The sequence below is a fragment of the Pseudonaja textilis genome, chromosome Z, assembly GCF_049901715.1.
Source record: "Pseudonaja textilis isolate UNSWEBS1 chromosome Z, rPseTex1.2, whole genome shotgun sequence".
In the NCBI taxonomy this organism is placed as follows: domain Eukaryota; kingdom Metazoa; phylum Chordata; class Lepidosauria; order Squamata; family Elapidae; genus Pseudonaja; species Pseudonaja textilis.
Genome location: NC_142008.1, coordinates 4,069,719 through 4,088,412, shown reverse-complemented (window position 1 = coordinate 4,088,412; position 18,694 = coordinate 4,069,719). Strand labels below are relative to the sequence as shown.

The 18,694-nt window shown below is 41.9% G+C and overlaps 1 protein-coding gene across 2 annotated transcripts in view; it reads right to left on the bottom strand.

Annotated features, from left to right (window-relative positions):
- Window positions 1-18,694, bottom strand: part of VILL (villin like) — a 70,296-nt gene that overhangs the window by 12,570 nt on the left and 39,032 nt on the right. For both annotated transcript variants that reach the window (XM_087916494.1, XM_087916493.1), the window contains exons 11-16: window positions 18,500-18,600; window positions 14,822-14,959; window positions 12,901-13,059; window positions 11,707-11,886; window positions 9,677-9,822; window positions 5,932-6,076 (exon numbers count right to left, since the gene is read on the bottom strand). In XM_087916494.1, the coding sequence (XP_087772620.1) occupies window positions 5,932-6,076; window positions 9,677-9,822; window positions 11,707-11,886; window positions 12,901-13,059; window positions 14,822-14,959; window positions 18,500-18,600 (869 nt within the window). The remainder of the gene's footprint in view (window positions 1-5,931; window positions 6,077-9,676; window positions 9,823-11,706; window positions 11,887-12,900; window positions 13,060-14,821; window positions 14,960-18,499; window positions 18,601-18,694) is intronic.

Genomic DNA, 18,694 nt, shown 5'->3' with positions numbered 1-18,694 from the left:
CAGGTATTACTAGTAACCTATCAAATGCAGGGGTTCGCTTAACAACTGTGGCAAGAAAAGTTGTAAAATGGAGCAAATTTCATTTGCCAATTGTCTCATTTAGCAAAAGAATGTTGGGGGCTCAGTTGCAACCGAACGTAAGTCGAGGGCTACCTGTGTTGTGAATTAGTGTTTGTCAACTCTGGCAACTTTAAGATGTATGGACTTAAACTTCCAGAATTCCTCAGCCAGGATATGCTGTAGCCTATCTCAAAACCACCAGATCTGGATATGTTGCGTCACAGCCAATGTTGTAACAGAGAGAGTCCTCAATTTATGACCAATTGCTTAGTAACTTTTCAAAGTTAGAGTAACTGACAACCTGGTTTGGGACATTTGGCCATTGGGCATTTTCAGTGGTTTGCAGCATTTTCCATCATGCGACCACAATTTACAACTTCTGGTTTCTAGCAAAAATGCCTATTGGATAGAATGAACTTCACTTCACAATGGCTATGTTTGAAAAACAAAAAAAGAAGAAGAAGGTTTGTAAACATGGCAGTTGTTAAGAAAGTCCATTTGTGATCAGTGATGTCATGAAGTGACCTGTTTAGTGACTGCCATTACTTATCACTGTAGGAAGTTAGCATCTACCCGTCTCCTAGAAAATTGAAATAGCGTAGGAAATATTAAAAAGGCAGAATATTTCCCGTAAAAAGAGTAGAAACTCAAGAGCAGAAACTCACCTCAGAAGCAGAAGCTCGCCCCCACCTTTGTTAATGGGTGGACCATTAAGGCCTGGGCCAGAATATATTACGTAACAAAGATCTCCATGTAAAACTACAACAATTGCCAAAAGCCCTTTTCAGTGCATCATCATCCAGCCAGACTCAACCAAGCCTGGAACCCAGGACAGCCTACAGAGTTGCCCCTGCGTGGCCCCATGGGAGTCTGACAACCAATCAGAATACAAGCTTCAATTCAAATCCCAACAAAGGTTATAAAACCCAGGCACTCTCAGCCCCTCAGCCTCTTTTCTTGATCTCTTCCTTCACCTTGGAGCAGGTGATCATCCTTCCTTTTCACTCTGGAGCTCCAGGCCATGAGGTCCTCCTGTCCACCATTAAACCATCTTTCCAAACAGCCTCCATGTTTCCAGCGTCTTTTTACCCACTTGGGATTGAACCCAGAAGGATAAGTCTTTCAACATCACTATAATTCCAGTTCAATTACAATTGTAAGTCGAAAACTATATGTATGTGACACTTCAAACAGTTGTAAGAAAATCTAAGTGTTTTTTTTTTTGTGTGTGTGTGTATTCTAATGAGCATGAATCAAAGAGATGACTCCACCAGACTGTCAATTATCTGGAAGCCTGCACTCACAAACAAAAAAACCTCCACACCACAAGCCAGGCAAACACCTGGGCACAAACAGATCCCCCCCACCGCCCCCGATACCTCCAGCCCAAACACACCTCAGCCAGCCACCCAGATGAAACCTAGCTTCCTAATAAACGATTGCCGTCCATTCACTCAAAGCCAAGCTGTGCTAAAAGCCCCCAATTTACAAAACACAATGTTGCCAGCTAATCAAGACAAAAAAAAAATGCTACAAAACAGACAGAAGATATTAGAAACACTAATCAAGATGAACACAGCAAACTCCAAGACCAATAAACACAGACCTAGATTCCCAACCAATCAGGATGAAGAAAAAACCATTCTAACAAAGCACAAGGTTAGCACCAAATTTAAAACAGAAACGGCTGCGAAAGCCTGATACACACAATGAAGATAAACCCAATACCCGAGCCTGATGATGGCAGATGAGATTCTGCCGAAACGTCGCTACCAAACAAAGCTGAATATCATATATACATATACATATACATATACATATACATATACATACATACATACATATATATATATATATATATATATGCATGCATGCATGCATGCATACATACATACATACATACATACATGCATGCATGCATACATGAAGGGGAGAGAGAGAGAGATATATAGTTTTATATATATATATATATATATATATATATATATATATATATATATATATATATATATATATATATATATATGTATGTTTTCTTAAGTTTTCACTGGTACTTACATGTATGGTATTCAGCTTTGTTCAGGTATTTTCCCATGTCAGCAGAATCTCATCAGCTGTGAGTCACAGATGAACACAATACAGAAGCCTGATGATGGCAGATGAGATTCTGCCAAAACGTTGCTACAACTTTAAAAGCACAACTACAATGACATGGGAAAATACCCGAACAAAGCTGAATACCATCCATACAGACACACACACACACACACACACACACACACACACACACACACATTTGTTTCGTAGATTTTCACGGGTACAGGTATGTAGGTCTGGGTGTGTTAAGGGTCTTTTCCTGTGTAGATTACATTGGAAAAAACCCAAACACACCTAGACCTAGATAAATAGATAGATAGATAGATAGATGTAGATAGATAGATAGATGAATAGATAGATAGATAGATGGATGGATGGATGGATGGATGGATATAGATATAGATATACTGTGCAGAGAGATAGATAGATGATAGATAGATAGATAGATAGATAGATAGATAGATAGATAGATAGATAGATAGATAGATAGATAGATAGAATAAAGATAGATAGCTAAATGGATATAGATATACTGTAGATAGATAGATAGATAGATAGATAGATAGATAGATTTAGATAGATAGATAGATAGATAGATAGATAGATAGATAGATAGATAGATAGATAGATAGATAAATGGATATAGATATACTGTAGATAGATAGATAGATAGATAGATAGATAGATAGATAGATAGACAGACAGACAGACAGATATGGATATACTGTAGAGATAGATAGATAGATAGATAGATAGATAGATAGATATACTGTAGAGAGAGAGAGAGAGAGAGAGAGATAGACAGACAGATATAGATATACTGTAGACATAGATAGATAGATAGATATAGATATACTGGAGAGAGAGAGAGAGAGAGAGAGAGAGAGATAGATATACTGTAGAGATAGATAGATAGATAGATATGGATAAAGATAGATAGATATAGATATAGATTATATATCTATATCTATATCTATCTATCTATCTTTATCCATATATCCATATCTATATTATACCTATATTATATTATACGTTTGAGAGCATCTTGGCAACGTTTCGATGAGGTCCCACTCGCCATCTTCAGGCTGGTGCTTTCAACTTTATGCTTGCGCGAGCAAAGCGTGATCGGAGCTGCCATCTCCCTATATATACTGATGGGGAGGTTGGCTGTGTTGTCATTTCTAACAAACCAATCAACATCAACCAATCAAGAAATGACAACACAGCCAACCTTCCCACCAGTATATATAGGGAGAAGGCAGCTATATAGTTATAGTTAGTTATAGTTAGTCATAGTTATATAGTTATACACTGCTCATAAAAATAAAGGGAACACAAAAATAAGACATCCTAGAGCTGAATGAATGAAATATTCTCATTAAATACTTCGTTCATTACATAGTTGAATGTGCTGAAAACAAAATCACACAAAAATTATCAATGGAAATCAAATTTAGCAACCCATGGAGGTCTGGATTTGGAGTCACACTCAAAATTAAAGTGGGAAAAAACACTACAGACTGATCCAACTTTGATGTCCTTAAAACAAGTCAGAATGAGGCTCAGTAGTGTGTGTGGCCTCCACGTGCCTGTATGACCTCCCTACAATGCCTGGGCATGCTCCTGATGAGGTGGCGGGTGGTCTCCTGAGGGATCTCCTCCCATACCTGGACTAAAGCATCCCCCAACTCCTGGACAGTCTGTGGTGCAACGTGGCGTTGGTGGATGGAGCGAGACATGATGTCCCAGATGTGCTCATTTGGATTCTGGTCTGAGGAATGGGCGGGCCAGTCCATAGCATCAATGCATCTTGCAGGAACTGCTGACACACACCAGCCACATGAGGTCTAGCATTGTCATGCATTAGGAGGAACCTAGGGCCAACCGCACCAGCATATGGTCTCACAAGGGATCTGAGGATCTCATCTCAGTACCTAATGGCAGTCAGGCTGCCTCTGGCGAGCACATGGAGGGCTGTGTGGCCCCCTAAAGAAATGCCACCCCACACCATTACTGACTTACTGCCAAACTGATCATGCTGGAGGATGTTGCAGGCAGCAGAACGTTCTCCACGGCATCTCCAGACCCCGTCACATCTGTCACATGTGCTCAGTTTGAACCTGCTTTCATCTGTGAAGAGCACAGGGTGCCAGTGGCAAATTTGCCAATCTGGGTGTTCTCTGGCAAATGCCAAACGTCCTGCACGGTGTTGGGCTGTAAGCACAACCCCCACCTGTGGACTTCAGGCCCTCATACCACCCTCATGGAGTCTGTTTCTGACCGTTTGAGCAGCCACATGAACATTTGTGGCCCGCTGGAGGTCATTTTGCAGGGCTTTGGCAGTGCTCCTCCTGTCCCTCCTTGCACAAAGGCGGAGGTAGCGGTCCTGATGCTGGGTTGTTGCCCTTCTACGGCCTCCTCTATGTCTCCTGATGTACTGGCCTGTCTACTGGCCTGATAGCGCCTCCATGCTCTGGACATTACGCTGACAGACACAGCAAACCTTCTTGTCTCAGCAACTTATATATATATATATATATATATATAGTTATATATATATAGTTATACTAGCTTGATACCCATGCTTCACTATGAAACTATGTGATTGGGCTTAGTTTTTGGGGAGGAAAGTAAGGGGGGAAAATTCTGCCTCTGTCTATCAGCATCCATCAGTATTAATCTGGCTAGCGTCCTGTCAGTATGTGAGAGAGTTAAGGGCTGCTTGGAAACTGAACCAGTATTTGCTGTATGAGCAAGAAGGAGACAGCAAGGAGCCTGGGCAGGCCTTAGCTCAACTGTTCTGTACTACAGCTGCTTGGTGCTGTGAAACTGAAACCAAAACTCCTCTCTTCTGCTTGTGTTTTGCATTTGGAAGAGATTTCCTTTCAGGTGGGGAGGGGGAGTAGAACTCCTTAGCATCAGAGCATGTTAATAATAACATAGGAAACACTAAGGCTCTGATAGTCATTTCGAAAAATCCTTTCTTAGTTAGCACCTAGAAGCCAAGAGGAACATACAGGTCAAGTTTCAAGTTTGTAAGCTTTACAGTTCTGGAAATTTTGTGATAGTGCGTGAGTGGTATTTCGCTTGTGTATATGTAGATCTGGTTAAGACTTTTATAAGCTCAACTCCTGATCCCTTAATTGGAGTTCAGATCCCTAGCCTTCTGGCTAAGATTTATGGGGGTTGTAGTCCTAATATCCAATCTGGAAAACAATTATATTTAATCCTTGTTAATGCTTGAAGTGCAAGGGTTCCTCAGCGTAGGATCGTAATCAATTCTAAAATTTCCTTTGCTAAGCAAGACAGTTGTTAGCTGAGTTCTGCCTCATTTTGCGACCTTTCTTGCCACAGTTGTTAAGCGAATCCCTGCCCTGGTTAAATAAGTAACGCGGTTGTTAAACGAATCTGGCTTCCCCATTGACTTTACTTGTCAGACGATCACCAAAAATGATCCCATGACCCAGGGACTCTGCGGCTGTCATAAAAGAGACTGATTGCCAAGCACCTGAACGTAGATTGCTTGACACAGGATATATGCAACAGTTGTTAAGTGTGAAAAATGTTCATAAGTCACCTTTTTCAGCACAGTTGTAACTTCGAACGATCGCCAAACGAACGGCTGTAAGTCAAGGAATATGAATCGTGGAATCTTTGCTGGTTTATGCAAGTCAGCCATTCTTTTAATCCTGGGATTTGCAAATTGAGTTTGTACTGAAAAGCTTGCATGCTTGTAAGGGACAACGTGGTCAAGGTCATACATCTCATACTGACCTCTTCCCAGGTGTCCAGCAACATGACATCTTCTTCGTCCAGGTCATCCTGGCCAAAATCCACTATTTCAGTCATAATGAATCGCCCAGTCTGGTTGGAGCATTCGAACAAGCGAGCCTGATAGTGAGGAACTTGTTCCTGGAATCTTTCACATCGCAAGATTGGGAAGGAGAAAAGAGACAAGGGAAGCAAATTTATTTCCATATTCTGTATTAGCACAGATTCTTACTTTATTGTCATTGCATCTCATACAACGAAATCAAACGCCATCTTCAGTGCACATCAAGACCACGAAAATAAACAGAAACACACATATCCTTCACACTCCACACATTGAATTGGAAACCCCTGATACTGCATTAATATTGCATTATACAGTAGAATTCAACAGAGCTACTGTCCTGGGATAGAAACTGTTTTTCAGCCTATTTGTCCTTGAAAGGAAAGAAAACAAGGAGGGAGGAGCGAGGGAGGGAGGGAGGAAGGAAGGAAGAAAGGAAGGAAGGAAGGAAGGAAGGACAGGAGGGAGGGAATAGGGAGGGAGGAAGAAGGTTCAGGAAGGGATGAGGGAATGAAAGAAATTTTAATTTAGTTTACTTTTTTGTCATTGCACCTCATACAACGAAATCAAACGCCATCTTCAGTGCACATCATGACCATGAAAATAAACACATCCTTCACACTCCACACACTGAATTGAAAACCCTGACTACACACTGCACTATACAGCAGAATTCAACAGAGCTACTGCCCTGGCATAGAAGCTGTTTTTCAGCCTATTTGTCCTTGTTTTTATTATCCTGTACCATCTGCCAGATGGTAATAGTTCAAAAAAAGGGTGCCCAGGATGAGATGGATCTTTGAGAATGTTTTGAACTTTCTTAAGGTTTTTACTTTTCTCATACAAGAAAAGGAAGGATCTTCCGCCAGCAAGCCTTTCCAAAATGTTCAAAAGTCTATCTCCAAACTGTTGTAAGTGCAATGATGTATCAGGCACATTTTTTCACATGTGGTGACCCTGCAATGCTGCAAAAAAAAAAAAAAAGTATTGGAGATTGATCCAGGCATGGGTGGAACAAATGGTGGGAGAGTGTATTCCATTTAAGCCGGGATTTTTTCTTCTAGGGATAATACCAGAAGGATATAGGAAGGATTTAATTTATCTAATACTACATGTGTTGACGGTGGCTAAAATAATATATGTGCAATACTGGAAGAAGGAGAGCATACCGCCAGAAACAGATAATAAGGAAAATTATGGCCTGTGCGGAATTGGACAGATTAACCCTAGAATTAAAAAACAAGGGGAAATCTGAGTGCTATGAAACGTGGAATAAATTCTATCAGTGGTTGCATAGAAGAAAGCAAGGGCGAAACATAAGTAGCTAGGATGATTAGAATAATAAACAATGTATGAAACAACGGGATTGTAAATGGTGAAATAACATTTATATATGTATTGTAGCACCAGAAAGGCTGCATCATGTTGTATTCTTATAATTAAAATAAAATAAATTAAAAAAGGAAAAGGAAGGAAGTCACATTCTTGATTCCCTGATTAACAATGCTCATCACAGAGATTCCCTTTGTAGAAAGTTAGCGTCCACTCCTCTCTTAGAAGAATGAAATATTTCAAGAAATATTGAAAAGGCAGAATATTATTTTTCCCTGCATGAGAAATGGAGAAACTCACTCTTGGAAAACAAGCCCCCACCTTCCTTAATAGCCCACAGCAGATGTCAGCATTTAAGAGATAAAGAAAGAGATAGCTCTATTCATAAGCAAATGCCGTCACTCAAGATCCAACAAAGGTAGGATTAGCCCTCAGCCACAATAGGAATTGCCCAAAGCCCCTTCATTGTATCATCTCAGTTGCACCACCCCCAGCAAACTTCAAACAAGCTTAGATCAGACAAACTCCTAGGATTTGCACATGGCCCCATGGGAGTCTGACAACAGCCAATAGAACACATGCTCTTGCACAGGAACAGGAAGCTCACGTTCAAACCCCAAGAGAAGGCATAACACCACCACCACCACTCTCAACTCCATGTGGCCAGCTGCCCAGGACCACCAAGGTGGTTCTGCTACATCATTAAACCACCTTTCCAATCAGCCTCCATGTTTCCAGTGCCTTTCGCCCAGCTTGGAACTGAACCAGATGGATATTTCTCCCAACATCTTTAAAATATTTTTTAATGATACAGATTTATTCCTTGGAGCTTCCAAAAAAAATATATTGTACAATCAGGACCAGAATTTCCATTACTAAGCAAGATGGTTGTTAAGTGATTCATGTTATGACTCCCCTTCAAAATTCAAACGAACAAAACAGAAAGCAGCCGTTTCAAAATTAAATCAAACGGAAAGAAGTCTTACAAGATAACGGCTGGCAGAAATCTCAATCCACAGCATAAATCTTCACTCTGTCCGGCAAACCAGTCCTGGCAATAAATCTCCAGTCTCAGAGCTTCTTGCTGTAACGTCCTCACTCAATAAGTCACTTTGTTCCTGGCAAATTGTACCAGCCCAGCTGTGTCCTTTTATACTCATTGAGGCAACGTGCTAATTTACTGACTCATCGCCCTCCTCCTTCGTTCCAGCTGAGTTTGCCTTCTCAAACGTCTTCTGTTCCTTACATTTAACCACAAATTTTCCAAGTTCTCATCTCCACTAGAAGACTCTCTCAAAACTTCCCTGTCGGCCATTCCCGGCTGTTGATCAGATAAGGAACCAGAGGAGGTCAAAGGTCCTGACAATTCTAATACATCAGGTCTGTCTTCCTTTGTCACATTCATCTCCTCATCCTGGTTACTAGTCCAATCACTGAGCCATGCCGGCTCATATTTTTCTCCCATGTCCTCCTCACTTGAACTCATATCAGTCACAGGAGCTGAATCCAAGCCCGGAGCCACAACAGATTCATATCTTTTTTTTTTTTTGCCACAGTTGTTAAGCAAATCACTGCAATTGTTAAGTGAATCATATGGTCGTTAAGCAAACCCAGCTTCCCCATTGAACGTTTGTCAGAAACTGGTTGGGAATGTCCCAAAAAGTGATTACATGACCCTGGGACACTGAAACTGTAATAAATACATCCTGGTTGCAAGGCCCCCAATTTTGATCATGTGAGCACGGGGATGCTGCAATCATCGTAAGTGTGAGGACCAGTCATAAATCACTTTTTTCCAGTGGTAGTGTAACTTTGAATGGTTTAAGTTGAGGACTATTTGTATTTTCTCCATGAGTGTGCTGAGACAACTATGTACAATGTCTCAAGGCTTCCACAGCCAGAAGGTCAGGAGGAAGAGGAGGAGGAGGAGGAGGGGACAACAACAACTGTGAAGTTCTTGGTGCTTTTGGAGCTGAGTGGTTTTCTGGCAGATGTTTCACTAAACTGATAACGTCATCAATGCTAGAAGCAGGGGTGGGATTCAGCCGGTTCAGACCAGTTCACGTGAACTGGAGGTTCATTTTACATCTGGTTTGGCAAACTGGTAGTTCCGACGACTGGCTAGCTCCGACCCTCCCCGGAGTCCCCACAGGGCGCATTTTGGATCCTAGATAGGTACAGGGCCTTTGCAGAGGCTCGGGGAAGATGAAACATGGGCCTCCCCAAAACTGTTTTGAATCCCACCTGTGGCCAGAAGGGTGTGGGATTCATGGAGAAGAGGAGGAGGAGGAGGAGGAGGAGGAAGAGGAGGAGGAGGAGGGAATATGATGTAGCAAGCCCAGTCGATCTTACCTCTTGCCACTGGCGTAGGGTGCTTTGCCTCCAAGGGCAAACCAAAATTCAGCCGGTTCCTGCCCCTCCAGAACCGTCTGTTTGTCCCACTTGGAGATGACATCGGCCACGGTCTTTGCCATTTCTCGCTCATCTCCACTGCATCCCTAAACAGAAAACCCAGGTCAAGGTGGATTCAGTCACTGCACCTTCTTCCTAGAGCCCATAATCCTTTAGGGCAAGTGGACCACCATCCTTCCGAAGCCACTCCCAGTGCCTTATACTTCCTGTAGCTCTCTGGTCCCGAAAATGCGATCAGACACTCGCAAAACATTACAGAAGAACGGATGGGCATTCTCCTGGTAATGTCTAAATGTTTAGCTAGCTCCCCCATTAATACAAGAGAGTTAGAAAGAACATCAAAGAAGGACCTGCTAGATCATACTCGGTATAAAGGACTCAGGAAATGCGGGAACCCAAAAAAAATCAAACCGACTTGTTTCCAGATAGAGGATTTGACACATGCATTCAACAACAACAACAACAACAAAGGACACGAGTGGCTTATGTAGGAAGGATCACCCCCCCTCCTCTCCTTGGAAAATGAAATATCCTAGGAAATATTAAAAAGGCAGAATATTTCCCCTAAACAAAGTAGAAACTCAGAAGAAGAAACTCACCTCAGAAGCAGAAACATAGCTCCCACACCATCTTTGCTGATGGGCCATTACTCTGACCTAGGCCAACTCTATTTTACATAACAAAGATCTACTCCAGGTAGAGTTATAATAGGAATTATAGCCCAAAGCCCTTTCATTACATGATCCTCCAGCAAGGCTCAACCAAGCCTGGCACTCAGGACAGCCTACAGCGTTGCCTCCGCATGGCCCCACGGGAGTCGGATAACGAGCTCAAACTCAAAGCCCAACAGAGGGTATAAAACCCAGGAACTTTCAGCATCTCAGCCCTTCCTTCTTCTTGGCCTTCCTTCTTCGGAGCTCCAGGCCATGTGGTCCTCCTGTCCACCATGAAACCATCTTTCCAAACAGCCTCCATGTTTCCAGTGTCTTTTTCCCCCACTTGGAACTGAATCCAGAAGGATAAGTCTCCCAACACAAAGTTTCTTACCCCGTTGAGACAGCTTACAGGGAAAACTGTAGCTTACCTTCTAAACATGCCTTAAAGTAGCTTTCAAAAATTCATACTGCTCTTCCCCCATGCAAGAAAGATAAAAATTCATACATGACAAATTATCTACCAATTTACATCATCAACCCATTCAGCACTATCTTATATTTCAGGAGTCCCCAACTCCAGGGCTGGGAGGAACTGTGGAAGCAAGCAGTGCACAAAACCACACACCCCCGCAACTAATTACAATTACAATTGAACCCAAAATTTCTGTGGCTAAGTCAGAACAATGATTAAGTGAATTTTCCCCATTTTATAACCTTTCTTGCCACAGTTGTTAAGTGAATCATTACAGTTGTGAAGCTAGTAACATGGTTCTTAAGCGAATCTGGCTTCCCCCTATTGGCTTGTCAGAAACGGCAACTGTCATAAATACGAGTCAATTGACAAGTGTCTGGATTTTGATCCAGTTGCTACAGTGGTCATAAGGGTAAAAACCAGCCGTAAGTCACTTTCTTTCAGTGCCATTGTAATTAAATGAACTGCTGTAAATCAAGGACTTCCAGTGCCTTCACAGACTGTCTCTTGCAAGCTTCAAGATCATGCTTTGCTGGTTACAAGTCAGATATCATGAAAAACTAATTTTCCATAGCCACACACGTGGTTTATTTTTAATGTTTTGCAACGGGGCAGGTACAAATATCTTCATAATTACTGGAAGCCAAACAAGATCCAGTAATGAGATCAACTAACCCACAGCCTTGTCAACTTTAATAATTATAGGTTTGATAGATACGCAGCCTGCTGGAACTAGTATCATTCTCAAAAAAAGAGGAATTCTTTTTTCTTTTTAATCTGTCCACAGGGGGAAAAAAAGGTATCTCGAGGGAATACAGGTGTAGAACTCTTAATTCATTTACCTTTCCACACCACAGGTAACACACTTGGTTGGTCTTGAGAAGGAAGACATCATTGGAATTGAGAGAAGAGGCTCGGGCGGGGACCTCGATCGTTTTGGTGTTGAATTCATCGGTACCTCTCACTTGGAAGAGCTGGACATCTGGTTCAGGTTCCGTCTTCTGACCATGATGGATGCCTCCCTAGAACAGCCAATTGGTGAATAAATAAATAAATAATATTAAATAAATAAATAAAAATGGGGACCCAGCACCAAACATTATAAACCCTGAAGAGATGGATGCTGTAGGACAGTGATGGCAAACCATCTTGTTGTGGTGTGCTGAAAACATGTGCGCGGCATCCACAATGCAATGTGCCCTGCCGCCCTGTGCATGCACGAGCAACACACATACCCTTACTTGCACTGTGCATGCGCAGGCCTCCCAACTGATTTTTCAGCCTGTGAGGCCGTTTTCACCCTCCCAGACACTCTGGAGCCTCAGGAGGCTGAAAACAGGGTCGTTTGGGCACTTCCGATATTTCCAGAAGTCCTGTTTTTCGGCCTCCCGAAGCTGCAGAGGCTTTCCTCAAGACTCCAGGAGGGTGAAAACAGCCTCAAACGAGCTGAAAATCAGCTGGGAAACATGCGCATGCGCAGTGCAGGTAAGTTTGGCTGGGGCTCGCATGCCCACACAAATGGCTCCGTGTGCCACCTGTGCCATGTGTGCCATCGGTTCGCCATCATGCTGTGGGATGTTTTTCTCCCAGGGAGATGGAATCCTGCTGGAATCCCGACAATGGGATTGTAGTAGATGGGGAACTATGGCCTTTTTATGACTTGCGGACTTCAACTTCCAGAATTCCTGAGCCAGCCATGGGAGTTGAAGTCCACAAGGCATAAAAGGGCCATAGTTTCCCATTCCTGGGATGAATTCTACCCCACAGGAAATAGGAAATCCATAAGAGGGACCATTCTGATCAATATCTGCATAGTTTCAAGGCACAAGGTTGAGGAGCACTGGTATCACCAACATTTAATAAGCTATTTCTTCCTATTCGATAAAATAAACAAGGTTAATCACCCCTTTCACAAAAACAAATCAGCATCTGCGTAATGCCAGGATAGCCATCCAGATGTTCCACCTGAGTTGAAAAGAGGAGCAAGGAAAGACTCATCTTCTATAACATGAAGGTCTTTCAAAGGCCGTTTGTACCTCATAAATGATCAAATTTCCCTTGAAGATAGCGAGGAAATGCCGGGGTTCCTTCCCCATTGTCACTCGAACCTGGACAGGCTCATCCCCATATTTCTTGTCCAGCTCCACAGCATTGATAGCACAAGCTGTAATTTCGTCCACTGATGCATGGCGACCCTAGGGAGGAAGAGACGAAAATGGAGCTCTCTTTTCCAAGATCCAAAGAAGGAGCAAAAAAGGATTAACCGTCCAAAGTAGGAGGACGGTCAGGAATCCAAGAAGAGAAAAATAGCTCTGCTGGATCAGGCCGAGGTCCATTATTGACCAGCATTTTGTTTTTCCATTAGGTGTTGCTTGGTTGCTCCCAAAGAGAAGGTCTTTGGTCCATCAAACCAAGGAAGACCTTTGAAGACCTCCTTCATTTCCCCTATTGGTCCTCTTTAACACAGTCCCCCAAACTGGAGATAACTCAAACTCTTCAAAACTCATAGACCTGACCTCCAAATTCACCTGATTATCCTTTAAAGTCACCCCATTAGGGGCCATCAAAACAGCTCAAGGTCTACAGGTTCATGATGTGCTGTGTAAAGAAGTACAGCTTAGGATCATTTATTTAATGACTATTTGCAGGTACAATAGCAGTGAAAAAATGATTTACAACCCATCTTCAAAACTATAGCTTGAAGGTCACCTGATGGTCACCTAAGAGGAGCATTGTGGATGGAGTCAAAAGAGACAGCCTAGAATCTCTACACTGGAACACACGGACCAAATCCAATCCCTTTTGAATTCCATCAACCCTTATTTAGTGCTAAAATAGTACTAATCTTAGCTGACTAGATTCCGATGCACAGGCCTGCGGAATAAATCAGTTTAATTGGAACTGAATGTGTCGCTCTGTTTTTTTGCACCTGTGATCATGATTTGGGCAGTTGGCAATTGGCTCACATTTATGATGTGATTATGGCTTGTGACCTCCACAGCTGGCTTCCAACAAGCAAAGTCAATAGGAAAAGCCAGATTTGCTTATCAATTGTGCAATTTGCTCAATGACTCTAGTGATTTGAGTAAAATTGAGTTGGGTCACACGATGATTTGCTTTACCAACCACATCACTCAGCAACATAATACGGTCCCAATTGTGGTAGAAATTGAGGACTATCTGTATTTTATTTTGCCTCTTCTAAAACTCTTTCCAATAAGAACTTAAGGATAGCCTGACTAGATAAAACCAAGTCATTCCTAGTCCAACATGTCTATGGAGATTCTCAATCACCCAGGTCATGGTTGTCTCAAAAGTGTTTTTCCTTGAAGATGTTTCGCTTCTCATCCAAGAAGCTTCATCAGAAACCTCTTCAACACCTTTGGGACAACCATGGCCTGGATAGGAAATGAAAATGGACATCTCCTTCCTTCCCATTCGTGTTCCTCTACATCTGGCATCTGGAGGCAGGATGTAATTAGGTGGTATTATGGAGTCTTCAACACTCATAGACCTCAATAGACCTGTCTGTCATGAATATATTAATTCTCACCCAGTCACTAGCCATATCTTGTGGTCCTGGACTCCATGGGTTAAATTTTATTTTGTTTATTCTCAATCTCCTCCCAAATGTCCATATAACACACACACACACACAAATTGTGGGATTTCAAAAGAGAACGGAAAGCTTTATCTTGCATTGTTCATTCAAGCCAGGCATGATTTTATGAGTAGAGAAAAAAACATGGATATATTTTGGCAAGGAGAAGATAATTCTGTGACTTGGTATCAGGAATTAGCCGATTTGATTCTACCAGTGCCTCGGGTCCTGTGATTTGAGGTTTAAGCTGATCCCAAGATTGGTAACCATCTAAAAAATAGGAGACTAGCGAATCACCTTCTACCATTGAGGTTACCCAACAATCACCAACTGTGGAATTATTATTTTTTATTTACCTGCCACATGTAGATAATGTAATGAGGTCGGCCTGACTTCGTGTAGGTGTACAAGACGAGGTAACAGTCACCCCCATAAAACTGGCCATAAGTCTTCGGATTAACTGGAACCATCTCCCGATTCTCAATTCGCCATACCTGAAAAGAAACCCAGATACAGCGTTCACACAACATGAGCCAGTTTGGTCTGGTGGTTAGGGCACCAGTTTAGAAACCAAGAGACTGAGTTCTAGCCCCATCTTAACCATGAAAGATGGCTGGGTGACTTTGAGCCAATCACCAGGTGGCAGGGAGTTCTAGTCCCACCTTGGGCACGAAAGCCAATTGGGCAACTCTAAAATGGTCAAAGTCCTGAAGAATGACAACATTGGGGGGTCCCTGGTGCTTGCTTGTTTTCTTGCAGATATTTCATTACCCAAACTAACATCATTAGTGCTAATCCACCAAGGACCTCTCGTGTGAACTCTGAGCTACAGATACTCTCTTTTTACTAAAAACATATGAAGAATGGTTGCAGGAATTGGATATGGCTAATCTAGAGAAAAGAAGGACTAAGGGTGAGATGATAGCAGTATTCCAGTATTTGAGGGGCTGCCACAAAGAAGAGGGGGTCAACTTATTTTCCAGGGCACCAGAAGGCAGGACAAGAAGCAACGGATAGAAATTGTTCAAGGAGAGACGCAACCTGGAATTAAGGAGAAGCTTCCTAACAGAGAAGACAATTAACCAGTGGAACTGCTTGCCACCAGAAGTTGTGGGCACTCCATCACTGGAGATTTTAAAGAAGAGACTGGGCAGCCACTTCTCTCAGATTGCATAGGGTCTCCTACTTGAGCAGGGGGTTGGACTAGAAGACCTCCAAGGTCCCTTCCAGCAATATTCTGATCAATCACTTGGAGACAGTGAGTTCTAGCCCCACTTTAGGCATGAAAACCAGCTGGGTGACTTTGGACCAATTACTCTTTCTCAGCCCAACCCATTAGAAGTCAAAGATTACATGTAATATGTCTGAATTTGTAATATTGTGCATGAATGTCCTTGGGAGACAGAAGAGAGAACAACAGGTGGGCAACCAGTATGTAAAATTGCCCCAAGGAAAGTGAGGAGTCATGGGAAAAAAATTCTGAACAGACCCTCCCTGGTTTTCCAAAGAGTAAAATGAAAGAAAGAACTAGCCGGTATCTTGACTTATGACCACAGTTGGAATCTGGCTAAGCAAAGTAGTCATTCAATGAGTTTTCCCCCATTCAATGTCCTTTTTTTTGCCACAGTTGTTAAGCAAATCCCTGATGTTGTTAAGTTAGCAATATGGTTGTTAAGCAAAGTGTGGCTTCACCACTGACTTTCCTTGTCAGAAGGTTGCAAACAAGAATCACGTGGCCCTGGAACATTGCAACCGGTCATAAATACGAGTCAGTTGCCAAGCATCCAAATTTTGATCATGTGTCCCTGGGGATGCTGCAGAGGTGATAGTTGTGAAAAATGGTCACGAGTCACTTTTTTTCAGTGTCATGATTACTTGGAATAGTCGTTAAACGAATTGTTGCTATAGAACAACACAATAAGAGAGTTTGAAGGGACCTCCTTGGCGGTCTTCGATCCAATTCCTTGCCCAGGCAGGAAACCTTATGTCCGTCAAGCCCGAATTTGACATATGTGTATCTTTTTCAATGGATGTCATCACTTGGAAACCTGACAATACCATTTCAGACAGATGGTCGTCCAACCTCTTGGCAGGACAAGAAGCAACGGGTGGAAACTAATCAAGGAGAGAAGCAACCTGGAATTTAAGGAGGAATTTCCTGACATTGAGGACAATTAATCACTGGAACGACTTGCCTCCAGAAGTTGTGAATGCTCCAACACTGGAAGATTTTAAAAAGATGTTGGATAACCATTGGTCTGAAGTGGTATAAAGTTTCCTGCCTAGTCAGGGGGTTGGACTAGAAGACCTCCAAGGTCCCTTCTATTCTATTCTATTCTATTCTATTCTATTCTATTCTATTCTATTCTTATCCCTTATTCTATTCTATTTTTATCCCTTATTCTATTCTATTCTATTCTATTCTATTCTATTCTATTCTATTCTATTCTATTCTAATCCCTTATTCTATTCTATTCTATTCTATTCTATTCTATTCTATTCTATTCTATTCTATTCTATTCTATTCTATCCTATTCTTATCCCTTATTCTATTCTATTCTTATCCCTTATTCTCTTCTCTTCTCTTCTCTTCTTATCCCTTATTCTATTTTATTCTTACCCCTGATTCTATTCTATTCTATTCTATTCTATTCTATTCTATTCTATTCTATATTCTATTTTATATTCTTTTCCATATTCTATTCTATTCTGCTCCACTCCACTCTACTTTTCTTAAAAGCCTCCAGTGTTGGAGCATTGACAACCTCCGGAGGCAAGTTGCTCCACTGATTAATTGTTCTCCCTGTCAGGAAATTCCTCCTTAGTTCTACGTTGCTTCTCTCCTGGATTAATTTCCACCCGTTGCTTCTTGTCCTGCGCTCAGGCGCTTTGGAGAACAAGTGGACTCTCTCTTCTTTGCTGCAGCCCTTCAAATATTGGAATGTTGCTATCATGTCCTTGATTGTTTTCCATCCATTACTTCTTGTCCTGCCTTGTCAGTTAAGGATATATCTATATCTGGAAGAGCGAAAAAACTCCCCACTTTCCAGAAGACTAATGAACGATGCCGCTGGCCTGGTGAACCTCCCTTAGGGGAGGCCTGCTCTTGTGCCAGCCTCTCGCAAACAAAAACACTTTCCGGATTGCTCAGGAGAGTAGCGGTCCCAGAAGACCGTCTTGGAGTAAGACCAAGGGGAAGAATACTGAAGGTGGGAAGAAACAGATGAGCATCTGCTAAGCTGGTGAAAACTGACCTCTGTAGAACATGCCAGATGTTAGACTTACCTGGCCTTAAGGAAGAAGATGTCATATGGGTCATCTCAGGGGTGGGATTTTACCAGTTTGGACTGGTTCTATAGAACCAGTTATTATGATTCTATGTGGTTCGGAGAACCTCTACTCTACTTGACTCGACTCAACTAGACTCGACTCAACCTGACCCTACTCTACCCTACCCTACCCTACCCTACCCTACCCTACTCCACTCCACTCCACTCCATTCCATATTCTATTCTATTCTATTCTATTCTATTCTATTCTATTCTATTCTATTCTATTCTATTCTATTCTATTCTATTCTATTCTATTCTATTGGTTTAAAAGCTTATTTTATACAGAAGGTTGCCGTAATTAATTATAATATGCTATTGTTCCAATTGTTACTCTATTCTGTTATTCTTGTTAGTCATATTACCAGATAAATAAAGATCACAATTTTTTAAAGTTTATGGCACAGCACAGTTGTTGCTTCTAAAACGTAAAAAAGGATTGTAAGAAATCCTAGACTTGCAGATTTTCATTTAGTGACTGTTGCACATTGAAAAAATGGGGCTTACAACCAGTCCTCGCACTTACTGTAAGGAAAGCAAGATTCACTTAAAGACTGCATGATTCACTTAACTGCAGTGATTAGCAACTGTGGCCAAAACGGTCATAAAATTGGGTGCAACTCATTTAGTAACAGCCTTGCTTAACAACAGAAATTCTGCTGTCATGATCGTAAGTCAAGGACTACCTGTATTTAAATGTCCCACCTCAACTTTTCCAGAGGCATCGTCGGCCATCCTTTCTTCAGCGGCCACTTCTGGTGTCATGTACAATTGAGTGATGTCAAATTTTGTTTGATCCACTTTGGCTGCAGGTAAGACAAGAATAGACAACTTCAACAAAGCAGGCCGTTGGAAAAAACTTTCAATAACACACCTGTGTTCGCAGCTGAGTTTCTGCAT